Genomic DNA, 19,662 nt, shown 5'->3' with positions numbered 1-19,662 from the left:
GGAGTTGAGAACTAAACTGAATTTATATATCTTCCAGACACACTGCAGGATTTTCTTCTGATGACATAACTTAAAACCACAACATAAAAACACCTTAGTTGTATAAATATCGTTAATGTTCCTGTACACTAGTGGAAGCTGCAACTGGAGACTTCAAAAACAAGAAACATTTTAGCAAGCAGCAAAGCGAGCATCTGAATTTCAACATAATTATGTGTGTACATACCTTGGTTTTGCTCAAATGAACCAACAGATGTCTACCTACCTACAGGGTGCTTGTCTTTAAAAGGTAGAATAAAAATAACTGTCTACTGGCTCTCCGTACAAACATGTTTTCTTTAAATATAAATGCAGAATGTTGAAATACAAAGTAGATTTACAGAAACATGAATGGCAAGTTTAAAGACATCACATAAACTTGAAAAGACTTTCTGTATTCAGACAGGAATATTACTAAAACATGAATCTAACCGTTCAGATTCAATCTTCAACTCCCTGGAATACCATGGTTGACAGCAAATGCAAAAACCTAGCTCTGAGCAGTTTGAAACCAGGGATTCTCACAGCCATTTTCTCAAAGCCCTTGTGGTAACGGTTTGGAGAAAATGTGTAGGAAAAAATGAGACCAGTAACCTCTTAGAACAACACTCTCCAAGTCAAAAGTTCCCAATAATTTTCTGAGGCTATGGAAAGAGGAATCTTTTCTGGTAACTCTTTTGGAGAAGCTCTACTTTAAGCCATCAACTTGAGCTTTCCAGAGGAGAGCTAGAATCTAGCTAACAAGGCACAATTGGGAATAACTTCTCTATCATTCATGCAGTCCTATTTAGTGAACTATAGGCATGACACAAATTATTTAACCTGAAATTAATGTTGCTTACTGGAAAATTGTAAGCACAATTCTTCCTCACTGAAATATACTTCTTTTCCTGTTCCAGAGTTTGAAGTTGTAGTTGATTATCATTGTGGCCATTTTCCTGCTGTAAACCCAGTGTGGAAAGCTTCTTATAAAATTCCAAAAACCGTAAATGCTGTTCAGGAGTAAAAATGCCTAAAAATAATAATAAAAAAAATTACTTTCTTCATTACAAATGCTATTAATAATGGCCCAAACAAATCTCATTTACAAATCTATCAAATATGTCGATCTTTATGCCACCTCCTGCCTCATCTCAGTAGAGTATCATCAGCATACATTATACAGAAAAAGTGATCACATAAAAATAACATCTAACTATAAGAGAGTGAATCTTAATTTCTGTCCATATAGTTATTGAAATACTCAGAACATTAACTGCAGGATTATGAATATGTATGTTTGTTCCTCTAAGACTGATTTCTTCTTGATTAAAATCTTTATGGAACTCAGCCATATGAAGAATGCATGCCTGTAGAAAGTTGAAAAATAAGGTCATGTTGCTACAGATAACAAAGAGGTGTAAGAATAAAATTAGAAAACTCAGAAAAAATGGAATGCAACTAACAAGATGACTTCCAAAATTACAAGTCATTTTATAAATACATTACTAATAAGAGAACAATCAATGAAAGGCAGTTTTCTACTGAAGAGAGAAAAGAAAGCTATCAGTGATTGGTACCAAGAAGGTTGAAATGCTTAATGCTTTTATTTTCTTTCTCAAATTCCACTAGTATCATCAGACTCAGTATAATTAATATCAGTGACAAAGATTTAAGCTTTAAGTAGAGAAGGGACAGGTTGGTAAATACTTAAACCAGTTTTTCAAAATGTGCAGGGTCAGATGTGCTTCATTCCAGTATTCAAAACTATTTAAAGTACTAGCTGCTGAAATCTTAAATAAGTGAGATATCAGAATAGAAAAGTGGTACTGATATTTAACAGTTGGAGAGGGGAAGGACAAGTCACATAATAAGAGATCGGTCAGATTACTTTCATGTTTTTCAAAAAAATTGGAATAAAAATTAAAAAAAAATCTACTTGTAAATACTGAAAAGAAAGTAAGAAAATGAGTGGCAGCCAACATGGCAAAAGCAAAACTTGTCAAATATATTCCATTTCCTTCTAGTACTGGATTACAGGTCCTCTGAATACAAAAGATGCAGTAAAGGTCACGTTATTCACAAGCAAAATAAGGGCTCAGGAAAGAGAGATGAAAAACTACAAAGATGATGCAAAACTGCTTAGAAAAACAGTTAAAGTTACCCATGGCTCACTGACAAGATTAGGCAAATGTATAAAGAAAGGTCTATCCTAGTTCTGGTGCTATTTGGTATTTTCATTGGTTTTTTGAGATGTTGGATTAGAGACTTGGCTTATTAAATATTCTGATAGCATCAACCTAGGAAGAGGACTGTTTACTCTTCACAAGATAGAGTTTAAAATTAACTTCAGAAACTGGATACGTGGTCTTAAAACTTTAGACTATTATTCCATTAGGACAAAGGTAAGGTACCATGCTTCGCCACATCCATATCACCAGCACAAGACCAGGAAAGAGAGAGACTAGCTGTCATACTTATGTAAAAAACCAAACCAAACCAAAAAAAACCCTGAAAAAACCCAAAACAAAAAAACCAAAAGTGCCCTTGAACAAATACTGTCAAACTATTGGAAAAATAAAAAGGGGGGACAGATTTTCATACTGAAAAATGCAAAGAGCAATACAGCTGGGAAGACCCATGAAGCAACCCTTTCACTTTGCTCACCTCTGCCAAGGTGTAACACTTCAAGAAAAATATGAACTTGCTAGACAGCATTCAGAAGTGAAGAGAAATGGGCCATTAAGTTATTCAGCCTAGAGAAAAGATGACTGGGAAGACACGATAAAACCAGTATGGACTGCCGTAGCTCTGTATCTCTGTAAATAACAGTTTGACATGTGGAACAGCCCTTTCAAGTTATTTGTAGTGAGGCAATGGTCCCTTTGACAGTCTCTAACATGAAAATTTTAAAGATCCATAAGAAAGATCAAAGGGTTTAAGAGTCTAGGAAGAAATTTTCTACAATATAAATCCATGATTCTGTGTTGTCCCTCCCCAGGTAAGCTCTGTGTAGAGGGTATGTGGTGGGCAGAATTATCAAGGAAAGATCTGCTGCGCTTAGGTGAAAACCACAATTGTAGGTACAGATTTGGCCTCAGCTGCAGCTGGGAATCCACATGCCATTAGGACTCCTTCCTCCCCCGAAGTTCCTTATGGGCCACCTCTGTGCGGTGCCTCAAAAAGGGTATCAAGCACAGAAGTGAACATACACAGTCAATATCATACTGCGTTTTCAAAGGTTTCTAGTTTCAAGAGTTTAGTCATCCAACTCATAAGCTCTAGAATATACAAGAAGGAGTCAAAACAAATCAGTCAAACCAATAAACACAAACCACCACATTTCCTCTCTGACCTTGTCTAAACAAACAACTCTGTCCCTCTCTAAACAAAAACCTCTGTCCCTGTCTAAACAAAAAAAAGAAAAAATAAACAGATGGAGACCCAAAAAGGAAATTTACAAAACCCAATAGTTACGCAATAGATGATTTCAGAGTTTTACTTCCATCTTTCCTTCCCTAACAATCATTTCATTTGATACATTCAAATCTGGATATTTTTCAAGGGCTTCAAATTCTCCAGTCTTCCCTAATTTTTAAGATGTTTTTTAAAGGAACATTAAATCATACCATATAAACCATTACACAGTTTCCCTAAATGGAATGATAAAGAAACCAAGATAGATTCATCTGCTTTGAAGGATTTTTCGCAGAATGATTTCACTAAGGGGAGGACAGTTTGACTCCTATCATCTGAAAAACAAAAGACATTTTTAATGTTAGCCATTTATCAACATCTAAAATAAAGCACAGAGAGTAGACTTCCATAACAAGTTATGAAAATATCATTTAACATGCTCAGGACTATTTTTGGCAGGTACTTACTGGAGGTAGAAAACAGAAAGTATGGAGAATGACAAACATACTACCATAACTCAGGTCCTAAATTTCAGTACCTTACCTGTTTTGTTTGTTGTTTGTTTTTAACGAAAAGGCATTCCCCCACTAAAGGTTGAGACAGAATAAATGAACAGGCACTAACTTCTCCATTCACCGAGGATACAGGGAGAGAAAGAATACTGCAATACTCCTATAATAAGATTTCCTACAATAGTAGGAATACAGGGAGATCAAGACCAAACATGACCATGACAGGAAAGGAAATATCTGGATACACTGGAAGTGAATTTTTCCAACCTACTGAGAAGAGGAGATTGAAAATCTTTTAGTAAACAATAAATTCACAGAGAAAAAAAATAATTAAGGAGAGAGGAAAGAAATTAAATCATTCAGAGATTAAAGCCAAATCCAAGCACTCTGCCTCCTTATAAAATAAAGGAATAAATTGTCAAAGAAATTTATGTGCTTTGGCTTGTTTTAAATAAAGTCATCATATTTTAAAATGTTCAAGTTTTAAAGGGATTAGGATTTTTTAATTGTAGATCAAGACCAAAACTCAGGAGATAATTATGGCCGAATAAAATACTTAGGTCAACGTGAAGAAATGTCTTGATGCTGTGAGAAAGACACCCTAGGATATAATTTCGGGTCATCTACCTTCAAAATGTTCGTTTTGTAGTTCAGCCATGAACCTAAAAACCACACAAAACCAATTTCTAGAAACACATTCTTTACAAATCTGCAAACAATCCCTGATTGCTTTCTCTAAGCTTTTTTCAACAGCTAAAAGCAGTAGGTACAGCGATTGAGGGAGGGAGGAGTGAAGACTGGGAGGTGCAAAGAGAAGCACAAACTTGTTAGCGTCAATGCAAAAGCTCAATAATTTGAAAATTAACTTACTATCATACTTTACTGATATAAGCACTAACTGCTAAAAACTCCATTTATGGTATTCTCCCCAAAATTATCTTATTTCTTTATGTACTCTTCCATATGGCTTATATGCAATCATGTATTTTAGTAATTCATCACCAAGTTCCTGCACAGTAAATATTTGCTCCTCACTTATGTATCAGGAAGGAGTAGCAGAGTCAGTAAGATGGGAGTAGGAGTGAGAAACGTGGTGCAAAATACAGAGTTGCTAATGAAGATAAACAACTGAGAGTTTGGAAAAAGACAGTATAAAGAGCAAAGTGGCAAATAATGAGCAGCGAGAGCAACGATCAACAATATAAAATATTTTTTTGAAACAGACTATAGCAATGATCCATCATGTACTTTGCTGTTTTGTACATTTCCAGTTCTAAAAAACCCACAAATAATCAACACCAGAGAACCAACCAATACAGAGCCAGAAAACCTGATTGTTATTGTCTTCTACATCCCTCTGAAAAAATCTAGATGGAGCAGTTGATTGGAGGACAAGGCACAGCAGTCACCCAGAATGTTCCCCTGTGCTGGAGCAGTCCTAAAGTTTGTCCCGGTCAATGCTGAGCTGAACTGGCAACAAGAACCCAAGAGCCATGACTGTAAGTAATCCACCACCATTATGCCAAAAGAACTGGATAAAGAACAGAGAATTTCTCCTTCCTTATATGAAGACACAGACACTCACCCCTACACCTGGAGAAGCATGAAATACGCATGTTCGTTAGAGGAAAGATAAAGCATGCTGAGAAAGATACAAGGATGTACATTTTCTCTTTTAAATACAGAAAAGCTTTATTAAATACACATACTTTCTCGTTGCAAAGAAGAAAGCTTTCAGTGTCATATATCTGCAAGTTTAAAGGAATTTAAATAGAAGTTGATGATGCTTAGTACTTCTAAAACCAATCAATTGTGCGCACTGCAGCTTATGGGACTTGGAGGAATATTTTTTGTTCCAAAATTTGCAAGTGTATTTGACATATAACACTGGATGTTAAAACCTGCAAGATTTACTGATACACACACAAATATCATATCATTGCCCCAGTCTGGGTGCTTCAGCTCAGAAGTCAGGTTGCAGCCTTTAGTCAGGACTGGCTTTACTTCAGTTAAGAAGCAAAACCTAGATAAAAGCAAAAAAAATACAAGCAATTGCATCTGTTGAGCTAACATTCGTATTTTGTGTATTGACAGCATTAAGTGAATACTAACAACCCAATATTCCCGTCATTTATACAGTACTTTTACTCATTCCATTTAACCTTATTACATTAGAAACTTGGAGTAAGATAACTGATTTTGGGGACAACTGGTTCACCTTCCTTAAAAGTGCTATAAAGCACTGCAAGTCATGAAATATATAAAGGATAAAACAATAAACAAAATAAAACCAGAAATGTCTGAAGAACGCAAACGGAACAAAAAGCATTTCAATACATTTATAAGATCCATTAAAGCATTAAGAACTGGGCTAGTAAGCCTAAATTAAATGCTTACCTGCATCAAACATATCAAGCAGATTCACTAACGTCTCAAAAGCTGCAAGGCGTACACTGCTGCCCTCATCTCTTGCCAGTTCTACTAATTCAGGAAGCACCACAGTTTTTGTTAGTTCTGTCCTGCAAAGCGAGTCAAGCAGTCAAGAGAAAATATGTAATGAAAAAAGTATTGCTCCAGCAAAACAGAATTCTTCCTTGAAACACTCATTTAGAAATTCTTTGGGTGGCTAAGAATGAAAACTCGACAAAGTTGTAAGAAAATGAAAATAAAATAAAAACTTCCAGGCAATCAGAGGCCTTTATTTTTTGTCAGCCAAAGAAACATGCAAGTTTAAAATGTGAAACTTTATCCCCAAAAAGGCATTGAAATTAGCTTGAAATAAACCAGAGACAATGCAGTCTGAAAAAACACAAAGGAGTCAGCTACTTCCCTGTGTCACTAAGAAAACTCTTCTGATCAAACATGTAGAAACTGCTCAATGCAATGCTCCACAGCCAAAATGATTAAACGTGAGTCATGCTGAAGTGTCTGGAAATCTTACACTCCAAAGATGTTCCTTATTTACAGAGGGTAAGCAACTACTGCTCAGAGAAAACACGGTTTCCTAATTAGTCCAAACACTAGCTTTTAGGCTTGTTTTAAAGTAGTAAGGAACAGGTTCTGCTTCTCTTTTTGCCTTGGTAATTACTAGCAGTGTCTGCGTGTGTGATGGTCCTCACCACTCAAACATCGGCAGCAGATCACTATTTATTAGGGACTGACTTTGAAATCAGAGTTTAATCAGAGAGGTGAATAAGGAAGAGTTAAATACTCTTGGACACAAATATTTGCGCAGTAAGGTGACTGGCACAAGTAAGATGAAAAGAAATTCACTTCTTGGAGCAAAAGTACAGCTTCTGTAGAAGAAACCAATCAGCATAATTTCCCATGCCCCAGTGTATAACTGATTCCTGATTGCTTTAAGGGATTAGAAGGAGCTTTTCTGCAGCCCTACTATCAACAAGAACAGGGAAGACATACTCGGTACTTTTTTCTTTTTTTTTTTTTTTTTTTTTTCTGTTACGCTCATTTTATATTTATAGTAGGCAAGTTTCTAGTGTTTGAATTTGCCTCCATTTGAGCTAAGAAGCCCATTTTGCCCTGTTCTCATGTACTGCCTCCCTGTCACTTCCTGAAAGCTTTTGTGAGCACCACATTTCAAGGATGGGACCTCAAAAGTTTGTAATAACCAGAGATCCAGCCCTCAGTGTTTATACTGCCCAAAACATAAAACTGCAGCAAAAGACTGATAAAATTACACTATGTGAGCATTAAATAAGATGACGAATTCACACCTATGTTTGACACTGAGCAACTGTGCATGAAGAGTTTAGATTCTGTCATTTCAATCACAGTTTTAATACAGGCCTGATCACAACCTCCAGGAAGGATGACAGATTTTTACTGAAAATGCCCCAAAATACTTCTTCCAATCAGGCTAAACAACTAGCAGCTGTCCCTTTTGTAAGTCAATTATGAACAATAACACTTTCAAATGTTTATAATCAGCAAAGTGATTTGCAGCTTACAGAGTTTATTATTATTACCAACAGATTAAGATGTAGCTTAACAAAAAGATGATTAATCATTCATATAAAGTTATTTGAAAATGTCATGATATCATTTAGTGGTAACACCACTAAATAGTAAAAATAAGCATTGGGACTGTTGTCACATTATGCTTTCAGCATTTACCTAATAATGTGCTTCTTTCTGTTTATTTAATTGTCTTTATTTTCCTACTGCCTACTCATCCTCAATACAGTTCACACACCAAAAATACCGACAGTTCACCATTTGTTACTAGATTAAAGCATCTAAATCATTGGGAAGGGACTAGACAAAAACCTGTGAAAGTAGTGTATATGGATACATAAATGCTAAAAATCAACACTGGGGAGGAAAGAAAGAAAAATATATACAATGGACCACTAACTGATAACTACATATTTAGCTCTATTAAACCAGTACTCTAAGGCTGGCTAAATCATCAGCAGTACTATCATTTGCCACTGTGTAACACCTATCTTCTTTCAAGACTTGCAGCTCCCACCTATAATAAAGTCAATTTTGTTAACAAACAAAACTGCTGAAAGCAGATTCACACAATTCACAGTGCTCCTAAAAGCTACCACTAAAACCACTTTTTGGTTCTCAATAGACTGAGCCACAGAGCAAGACAATCTAGGCAGCTGTACATTTTTAAAACATAAAAAATGTTTCCAGTTATATCTGAAAGAAGTATTCTTTAACTATATGTATATCCTAGATAATTTATTTTACTCAGAATAACCTACTTACATTATTTTAAAAAATACTTTTCTGTATTATGTGTCACAAATCATTTTCAAAGCCAAATTAATATGATTGCTTCTCAGCTCTTGACTATAGTAGAGGTTAATTGAGAAGGTTAGAGGAATCCATGGAAATGCACACAGTATCTCAAATAACACACCAAAAAAATATCTCATGGAATTGATCAATAACCAGTGAGGAGAGAGGAAGGAAGGTGATTGAGACAGACAAGAACGCAAGGCCTATGAAGGGTCAGGGGAGCAAAGGATAGGACTACATTCTGAAATCAATCAGGAAGCAAAAAAAACCACAGATGCTTTGGAAATGCATTTCTGTGGATTTCCATTTTGGTGGCATCAAAAAACTTCAAAATAGTATGACAGTTAGAACGGTCCCTCCCTTCAAAACTCAGTATATATGAAAAAAAAACCCAAACCACCCTGGTCACTCTCTGAAGACAAACAGAATCCCCTCTTTCACTCATCTTTAATCTCCATGAAATAGAATCCAGTTTCAAGATACATAAAGATATATATGAGATACACACACACAGTAAAAATAAACACAAGCGCAGATTATTCAGTAATTCAGTTTGGCAAAACGTGTCTTAAATTTTCAGTTTTACAAATATCAACAATACTGACAAATACTCCTTTTCTTTTCTGTAATCACAAGTTCTTTTAAACCCAAAGCCATTCAAGATGGAAAATATGAAAATTATTTACTGTGCTAATTATGTTTTGTTATCAAAGACAGTAAGTATAAAGACAAACAAATTATTTAGTGAGATAAATAATATTGTGTTTTCACATTATTCACATTCTCTGAACTTTTGCAGGACAAGTACCTTGCAGAAGAGCTGCCTAAAGCACATATATATAAAATTATTTTGTACACGATATAGACAAGTTTATCTAGGCATCTATAAACTACTATCCTACATGATCTTACCAAAACAAAGTTAAATTAAGCACATGGCAGTAATGCTTAGTTCTTGTGTGAATATTCATTCCCTATAATAGAGTAAGCTAAAACACTGCCTGAACATACACTTTCCCAGTATTCCATGGCTGAGAGGTAAATTGCATTGTTTCAGGAATTTTTGGTGGTTTGTTTTTGTTTGTTTTTTAAATAACTCAGAATCTGAGCCACAACATAATTCTCCATTAAAAAAATCAAAAAAGCAAACACCACACACACACACACAAACTCATTCCACAGCCACACTGAAGTGCGGATTTACCATAGCTTTCAAATTACATCTCAGTTTCAGCCTCATCCTTGAATTTGCTCATAAATTCACAATTTTAAAGGCCAGAGCGGCTCCTAAGATCTAATCTATCCCGTCTGCATAAACCAGGGCAGGGAACCTCACTTGATAATTTCTTCAGGTCTCTAAAAGCTGTTACTGCTTTTGTTTTCTCTTCCTGACACAGTAACAGGTGAACAGACCTAAAATTTTAAAATATTATTTCACTCAGAGACCAATCCTGTATGGGCAGTTAACATGTTCTTTTTAGCAAAATAGAAGTTCCAGTTTTTTTCTACTCCTATTGTGTGCAATCTTGAAGGTCTTCAAGCTTAGAGTAAAAGTTGATACTGAACTGAAATTTGCTTACAAAACACTTTTAGCATCTTTTTGCAAAAAACTGCAAAGTAATTGATTAGAAACTGCTCAAATTTGCCATAATCCTCTTCCACTTTTTAAATAAGCCTAATAACATCAATGGATAATTGAAATGATTTCAAGATGCTATAAATAAACTCATTATTTACAAAAAACTGTATGGTTCAGCAGTTTTACTATCAGAGAGGAACAAAAATCTGAAAAAGGAAAAAGAGCCAGATGCCAACAGCCAATTCCTAAGAACATATCAGTACGCTCCAGATTCATCATTGAGTACACATGAATTAAGCTAGAGATCTTAAAAGTAGCTTTTAGGTTACCATTAAGTATTTTAGAGAAAGATTTTGTGTTGAGAAGCCATTATGTAAATTGTACTCACCCTATTCCTTGAGCTATATGTTCTAGTTGCCGACACATGCAAATTCTCACTTCATACTCCACATCCTGGCACAGTGATTTTACCAATGGAAGAATCTCTCTTTTAATACTGAGAATGTGAATACTTTTATTAATATACAGAACAAGAATATATAAAATCCACTGTCATACTCAAAATTTACCTATATATTACTTCTAATGGCATTTTTTTAAAACTAATTTATCACACATGGCAAATTTTCTGAAAATGTGCACTTATAAAAGAATACTGTACATCGGACAAATATGTGCCATAAAGAAGCAGAAAAAGGATTATTTACAGTCATTATAATTTGCTCATATTTCATCTTTTTTTTTAATTACGAAAATAGAAGGTAGGCTTAGAGATGCTGTCCTCATTTAATAACAATCTTCAGTAGAATTTTTGAACAGCCACTGTAAGAATACAAAGAATTCTATAAATGGAATCCAAATCCCAATTAATTGTCTCTAATACCTCATCTTTGGTGTGTGTGTAGCACCCAAGAGACATTTAGGAAGCAGAAAATTAATTTAAAATTAAAAGCTTTAGTACTGCAATGCTTTTATGTAAGCAGTTCCAAGCATTCATGTTAAATCAATGGCAGATAGAATTCAAAACAGTTATTTTGTATTTAAGTAAAAACACATACTACAAATTGGCAGAACCAGCCATTGTGTTTCCTTTCACTGCCCAAGATGCTGTCATGAGCGTTCATAAAATATCTCTATCCAAATCCTTATGTTGTTGCAAAACTCAAGAGAAATAATATGAAGCCACAGACAAGCAAATTTTCAAGCCAGCTTGCACAGCCTCCACTCATCCTAGTGAAAATTAATTTCCTTCTTACAGTAACATTTGGCCTCAAGTTACAGAAATTGTACAAAGTCTTGGGAGTCTGGCATTTTAGAATACTTTGAAATGGGGACTACTTCCAAGAAAGCCTTGTTTTTAACTAGCTATTGGAACAGAGGGTAGAAAAACTCATGTTCTATTCCAAGGTCAGGACTTTTTCAATACTCTATAAAATAACCTGGGAGTCCTGTGAAATATGGAAAAAAAATTATAGTATAAATTTTATGAGGAAAAATGGTGCCTTTCTGAAGAAGAATGCGAAGATATGCTTATATATTGCCTGCTCCTAAGGGCAGACACGTCTCCTGAGCCTACACCAAGACCCCACTTGCAGGGGGCATGAAAGGGTGTCACGAATCTTACTCAGTCTGCCACATTCTAAACCTGTGGATCCAGGTCTCTTCAGCCCTCTGAACTGCACGCAGAGCCCTCTACCACAGGAGCAGTATGTTTCAGAAAATTCTCACCCACTTCTTAACATGTAGCTTCGTGCAGAAATGGTGCTACTGTCTGTTCCCTGAAATGAGGGGTTTCCTATTTAGTAAGAAATCATATTAAATAACGTAGTGAAAGAGGGTATGGTTATTTGAACTTATTAATGACTAATACTACCATAATTTGTTGTAAGATTCCAATTTTTCACTTTATTTTCATAAGAATGTAACATCAAATAAATAAAAGCCACTGTGATTCTGCCAGAATTCTATAGATTTTGAAGATAAAGATTTGAAGGCTTCAGTAACATTCTCAGAAAATACTACTTTACCATGCTTATTGACTTTTGCATGTCTGACAAGTGCAGTCTACATAGCAAATAAAGGTGTAGATGGCTTCCTTTTGGTTGCTTCTAGTTACTTTTTACAGAAGAAAAAAACTGTAATTTAAAGATCAAAATTGAATTTAAATGTAATGAAACTGTAAATGTCTTGTCATACGATCCTGCTTTTTATCTTTCTATCTTATGCTGAATTCTTGCATTCTGGGGCAGATCAAAATCATTATTGGAGCTGATTTCCTCAGCTAGACATGTTTTCTGTGCATGTGGTTGCCCCCAGAGTATTCCTTTTGTAATGTAAAAGTCACATGGACAATTGCCTGGATAGGAAACCCGTGTTGTGAAATGGTCCTGCTATCATAAGAATGGATAAACTGTCCAAAGAATGCTCCATACCAACTGCTTTGGGCAGATGTTATTCAGATTTATTTTTATCATTGTTTCCCTTTTCTGCAACACTGTCCAAAACCCACAGACACTGAATCTAAGAGCTGGGATAATATTAGGCAACAACGGTGGCTCCTGATACACCTACATATAATCCAGGTTGACAAAAAAATGTATATACAAGTCAAATTCGGTTAGACAAAAAGTTAGGAACAAGAATTCTTTTCTTTATGGCAAGAAACTCTAAGGTGATGAAGTTGGAATTTGTCTTTAAATTGCAGAGAAATCCACAGTTTGGCTTATTTCCTGGTGAGAAAAATAATATGGAAGAATGGCATGAAAATGGTACCCATTAGAACCTGTGGAAGAACATACAAACTGAAGGTGTAAACAGATGAACATCATCCAGTCTGAATATGCTAGTTACATAATGAACACTTTTCTTAAATTAATTAATATCTAGATAAAGGGATCTGTAAAAAGAAAGCATTTAATTTTTGCAATAAAGTCTACTTTTCTTGTAGTAATTTTTGACCACTAACAAAGAAATTCTGGCATACACTCTGGACTGAAAATACAGGTACAGTCTACTTACATATGAGCTTCAAATTTGTTAGCTAATTTTCCCATGATTTTACAACTAACTAAGCGGGACTGAAGCGTTTGAGAAAGCTGTGCTTTGGAAACAAGTGGATTCAGGATCTATATGAAAGAAAAAAAGAAAACAGAAAAAAAAAAAGAAAAAAAAAAAAAGAGATGTGAGCAGTAAATAATGTATTCCTCTTCTTAAAAAAAACAATCCAAAAAAGCATATCCCAAATGTCATCTACTCCTTTCATGGAATTGCTCAATACTAACAGTAATAGTGGCTGTGTAAATTAATACTCTGTTGGAAACCTGTCTTTAATATTCAGTGCTAATTATAGTATATTAAAACCATATCTTGGCCCAAATAACAGTTTATGATTCACATCACAGACCCAGTTTTACATCTGTCTACTTGTGTCTTAATTTTAGGACTAAGTTGTATATGAATATTTATAGCTGTTAGCTGCTAATTTTCACAAAAGTTGTTAAACATGTTCCTGAACAAGAAAAAGAAAAAGGAAGCCTCTCTAAGGTTCTTTTTCATAAGTTTTCCCAGGAAACACCACTTAACATAAAGCGCTGAGCCAATGATCCCTCCTGCTTATGCATACTGTGGGGATCTATAGGGAAGAGGTTTCATTTCTGTACAGATGCAGAAAACCTGCATCTTTATTGGAGCTCTGCTTTCATTTTTCGAATCACCACTATGGTGCCAGAAACAAAGGCCCGTAGAGCACCATATTTAGATCTATTAGTTTTGCCCAGAAATAATCACAGAAATCCAGGTGCCAGGCCAAAAGGAACATTACAGAGTTATCTCCTGTAGTCTGCCACAGTTCCTCACCCAATCTGTCTTGCAGAGCTCTATAAAAGGGTAATAAGGGTAAAGCTCAGGAAAGTATTCTAAAAGCATTTTTCTTCTCCTTTTACCAGCTGAAATTTTGAGGTGAGAGAATCTGAGCGCTGTAAGGTCAAACAGATCACTTAGACTAAAATTAGTATATAAGGTAAGTTTCTAACTACAATACTGGATAAATAAGCATATCATTAGTTATGTACAACACTGCATGTTACTTATTTGGTCTTTGAACTACGACGGCAAACACACCATGTCCAGTAATACTCCAGTTACTGAGCTAGACACAGTCTCTCCCATGAAGTGACCATTGCCAGAAACAGGACACTGAGTTAGGTTGACCTTTGGTCTGAAGCACACACCTTTCCTCACATCCTCAGCACCTACGATTGTTTTACGGTTTTTACTTACAAAAAAAATTAACAACTAGAATAGTCTCAGTTTTCTGATACAAGCATCCTTCAAGTAACATAAAAGGCCCCTTTTCAAATTCAGGTGTCTGTACAGCTGCTGAATCAACACTGCTTTATCAGTTGTGATCTTCCCAAAGCAAATTCTGGTGGAAACTTACAAATGTGTTCCTAGAGGCAAACCAGGAGAGAAACCCCATCTTGCTTAAACGGCATCTTTAAAATTACATTACAAATGGATTTTGGAGGTGACTAGAATAATTTATCTTTTTTTTTTTTTCCCAACCAAACTTTTCACCTTTTAGAAATTTATTTTTTAAACAGTGTTGGATTTTAATTACCCCCTATTTTAATAGGTACTTTTATACTACACAATCAATCATATATTTAAATCTCCATATTGTTATAAATTATAAAAACAATAAAATATGCCTGTTGCAAAGCTTTTAAACTTAATAATGAAATATGAATACTTAAAACTGAATAAATTAGCTGAGTAAAAAGGAGTGACTTTATGACTTAGTGACAGACTTCCTTCCTCTTTCTTGAGCTATACAGTGAAAAATTAAGTCTTTGCAGGGCATTTGGGGTTTTGTACATCAAGAACAACTGAAATACACAATCAAATGGATGTCTAGTATTTGGTCCCACTTAGTAGAAATTGGAATTTTAGTCCGGTAGCAAAGAAAATGTAGTTTCTTCATGAAGACACAGAAAGAGATACTATACTGTAAACCAAAACAGGATACATAAAAACCTTTTACTGAGGATACTAAGTGTGGTGGAAGTGTTACAGTAAATAGTCTTTATCTGCCAAAGAACACCAAAATTTGTTTTTAAGGTCACCTTCCTGTCTCACCTTTTAGCACATTCCTCTCTTACAGTATGTTCCACAAGCATTACTGTTTTCACAGGCATGGAACTGCCACAAATCTTACTGAAGTGAATGAAACTTGCAGGGAAAAACAATCTTACAACATATTATTAACTTGTTAGCGTATGTGGGAGAATATTATTACCTCATGTCTGATAGTCTCTTTTGGTAAAGCTTCTATTACAGCAAGAAGAGTTTCTAGCCATGCATTGCTGACACCTGTTAGAAAGAAATGGGTTGTATGTTGTTCTACAGATAACAAGTATAATAAAACACACATCAGTTTTACAAAATTAGTTCTCAATTTTTACACACACCTCTTCAAGGAGCTATATATCTAAAAGCCACTAGACTAACATTCAAGACTTCAGACTAAGAAGTAGGATAGGTGAGAAGCAAATTCTGTCCCTGATGCTTTTACCTTTTCTGTTCCTGTACAAAAATAATAATGATCCTGTTTGTTTTGAAAAGATTATCTCCCTCATTTAGAAGCATAATGTTTTCTTATGCCCCCCAAAGCATATTCTTTTCTTATGCCCACTGAAACTTTCCAGTTTTACAAAAGGCCACTTTTTTTTCCTTGCATCCTAAAAGTAGCCTCAAAGTAGTCAAGAAAAACTAATCATCAACCATCCTTCCTCCATTTTCTCAGCCAAAAAAATTCCAGTACTTCAGTAGAAGCTCAGACTCGGTAACAACTTTGGGATTTAGTCCTTCAGGCACAGTGGTTTTGTTTGCTTCAATCAGAATTACATTTAAATATTAGCCTGTAAGTGCTCAGCATACAAAAATCTTTTCATTCATGCAGGTCTAGGTACAAAGTCACACAACTGCACTCACACAACTGCACTCACTGCTTTACACAGTATTATTGTACGGTCACTAAGGAGACAAAATATATAGCAGTAAGCAGTCATCAATACAGTTTTAGAGCCCTGACCTGCATCTCTGTGTTCCAGGTTCTGGAGAATGATGTGTAGGAAGGAGTGGGAGTATGTATGAATGGACACAGACTCCTCTTGCAGAACAGTCAAAAATGAAACAGCAGCTGTTAACTGCATTTCCACTCCTGCAACATGCAGCACCTCCTGTATAATTACAAATTATATCAATTTAGTGCAGAAGTGCACTGAAAGAACATTCAAATTTTTACATTCACTTCTAAGGGTGGATATGAAACAACCTGGGTAAACTACGAAATTGGCTGTATAATTATTTTCTCTTAACAGCAATTACTTGGAGATATTCAAATCTCTTATATTATAGCATGAACCTTTTAAGAAAAATAAAGCTAATTATAATATTTTTTGTGACTTTCATTTTTATCAATGCACATGTCTGAATTTTTCTACTTTAAAAAATGAGAGGTAAAAAAAGACCAGCCAACAACTGCACTTCTGCTGTTTATGTGCATGAATTAAATTAAATATTTCATTCAGCCAGTGAGAGATACTAAAGTAGAAGAAGGCAATTTAAATTTTGTCCCTTGCCAACCGATGTGGAACACAAATGAAAATGTGTGTATATGTATAAAAAGCCCCTTAAAAATAAAGCAAGATGTGCTAAAATATTTAAAGTAACTCAGCATTTACCAGTACTCAGCTTTAACCTATAAGAATATAAGTAAGTAGACTATCTTTCAAAGCATCGGTTCAAAAGTTAAACAAAGATAACATGGGAATGAAATATTACTACATTTTTTGAATGAAAGAAAAAAGGCAATTTATACTTCAGATTTATGCACACACCAAAGACCTTGCAGGATGCAATCTATGACATAGCATTGTAAGTATGTACATCAGCTAGATGAACATCTCATTTGTTTACTTCTCTAAACGTCTCTCTCTATCTCATGAGAAAATAAAGGGCATTATTCTACCACTAAAGCAATACATTTATTTTATCCAAACCCAGTAAGAGTTTAAAGCACATACTTCCTATTTAACACTTAATATATGTGGTTTTCTTTTTTTTAAGTGCTTTAGATGAACCGTTTTTTCAGCAGATCACATATCAAAAATCAAGGATAAGCTATATTTAATTTTTTTAAAAATCAGCCTAGACCAGATTAAGAAAATATCCATTGTGCACCTGAGTATTACATAGCAGAGGTATTTTGCTGAGAAAATACAGTTTGTAGAGAACATCTGAGAAATTATTTAGCAGACATTGCTTACTTCAAAGTTAAACAACAAGTTTTCATTGCACAGATGTAAACCAGCTTGTGTGTGCAAATGTATAATTGTATTTTATCTGGTTTCAAAGAGAACCACTGCTTATCTCTCAACAGCTGCCTCAGTTTACAGCTGTATATATTTGTAAAAGCATTCTCCGTGCCCCTGCTCCCCAAATGAAAAAAAAACAAAAACCCAAACTAAAAAACAAACGACAAAAAACAAACCAGCATTGCACAGCTTACCAATCAAAGTGTGCTAAAACATTTGCATTCAATAGCCATGGAAACTGCTTTTGTTATCTCCACAGCCTGCCTCTGTCCTTGTTCCTCCACTGTTATTACAACAGCCACAGCCAAGAATAAGGACACCTACCAGTTTTGTAATTTCAATGTGCATATTATTCTGGATTTTGGCTTACACTTGCTCAAAAGAACATCTCCAAAATAATCAAAAGAACTATCTACCTACTGTAGATGTTAAGACACCACTGCAGACCAGAACATAATGGAGCTGAATTCAATTCTATGTACGTATTCACTTTGTATGCAATGCAAACAGGGTTACTTACCATCAAATAAAGTTTCCAAATAGTCTCCTCCACAGATCCACACAACTCTGGATAATCATGTGTGAGAACACATTCTCTGGATGTGCCTCCTCATGGACCTCGGGAGACATTGAAATGTAAATTTCTAGATTGCTTACATGCCTGCCTGCATTGACGTTTGCACTCAGAAACTCATTGATGTTTCCACATACGAAAATATATGGATCCCCTCATTCCAGTTTCACTGAACTCAAGTTGAGGGACTTAAACTTATTTGAAGTAAATTCATTTAGGAAGTAATGTATTTTTCTATACATGGACCCTTCACAGATTCTTATTCTGGAGGAAAAAAGCTTCTCCTCTTTATCTCAGACAAGTGTATTTAATGGAATTTAAGTGTATTGGCATGTTCTTGAACTATCCTAATGTCTACGGATTAAACTCAGGCATCAAAACCTGCAAAATTTAGAAAGCCTGGCTTATTCCATTAATTGAAAAGCAGAAAATTTACTTCTATTTTAATGCACTTTATGTCCTGCAGCGATAGAATTCTCTTGAAAGAATGCTGCAAGCAGAAACATAGTCAATTGTTTTAGGAACTGTGTTGACATGACAGAAATCTTGATGTAGGACTAGAAAGACACAGAAATAATGGAGATTACAGAAGCTCAAAGGTACAATAAGGATGGACCTTAAAATCAATGTTTGGTATAAGAGAGGATGAAAATTACCCCACCTCCTCTTAAACTATAAAATCAACTAGGGAAAAAGAAAAGCTTTCAAGGGGAGACTGATAGATTAGAAAAATAAGTAACTGCGAAAATTAGTTTAGAACTTATCAGGCAGCACTAAATGAGGCCTGATGTGTACACCTCAACAGGAATAGCCGTATTTTTCTGCAATCACAGCATTTGGAAAAATCTCTTTATTAGTCAATCAGATAGACACTTGCAACCTCCCTCCAGTACTTCTGGTGGCAGTGCCCAAGGATGGAAAACACGGAAAATACTACTAACATTGTTTGAAAAAAGCCACTTGGTGGCACAACAAGAAATGCCAATAAGAATGTCTAAGTGTTCCCTAAACCTGCATTTCAATGACTTCCAAGGTTCATGAGGAGTTGCATGCAGAAATCCAGAGTGGGGATCTCTATGCAAAAGAACCCATACAAGGATGTCACTTATTTTTAAATGTAGAATTTAAAATTATTTCATAATCTCATTCCTATGTTAACATCTAAATGATATACAACATATTTATTTTATTAGCATAACCAAAATACTGACACCCAATTTAATCATTACTTAGATCTGGCATATTTATTGATGCATTGTATTTTTGATTTCATTCAACTCAGTCCTAAAACCCTTATGTTAAACACATAAAGGGTCTTTGATATAATTTTAATTTAATTAGGTTTTAAGGAACTATAAGCAATTTGCATATATCATTTTCTACATTTATTTATAAAAGTAACCAGACTTACCA

The 19,662-nt window shown here is 35.0% G+C and overlaps 1 protein-coding gene across 3 annotated transcripts in view; it reads right to left on the bottom strand.

Moving 5' to 3' along the window:
* PPP4R4 (protein phosphatase 4 regulatory subunit 4) overlaps positions 1–19,662 on the bottom strand; it is a 70,527-nt gene that overhangs the window by 20,534 nt on the left and 30,331 nt on the right. For 2 of the 3 annotated variants that reach the window (XM_056347524.1, XM_056347525.1), the window contains exons 4-10: positions 16,391–16,538; positions 15,596–15,669; positions 13,318–13,424; positions 10,688–10,795; positions 6,345–6,466; positions 3,648–3,770; positions 882–1,051 (exon numbers count right to left, since the gene is read on the bottom strand). In XM_056347524.1, the coding sequence (XP_056203499.1) occupies positions 882–1,051; positions 3,648–3,770; positions 6,345–6,466; positions 10,688–10,795; positions 13,318–13,424; positions 15,596–15,669; positions 16,391–16,538 (852 nt within the window). Of the gene's footprint in view, positions 1–881; positions 1,052–3,647; positions 3,771–6,344; positions 6,467–10,687; positions 10,796–13,317; positions 13,425–15,595; positions 15,670–16,390; positions 16,539–18,195; positions 18,277–19,662 lie in introns of those variants that run through there. The other variant, XM_056347526.1, reaches the window with a different exon arrangement.

The sequence above is a fragment of the Falco biarmicus genome, chromosome 7 (genome assembly GCF_023638135.1).
Source record: "Falco biarmicus isolate bFalBia1 chromosome 7, bFalBia1.pri, whole genome shotgun sequence".
Classification (NCBI taxonomy): domain Eukaryota; kingdom Metazoa; phylum Chordata; class Aves; order Falconiformes; family Falconidae; genus Falco; species Falco biarmicus.
This window is presented reverse-complemented; position numbering and strand designations above follow the sequence as displayed.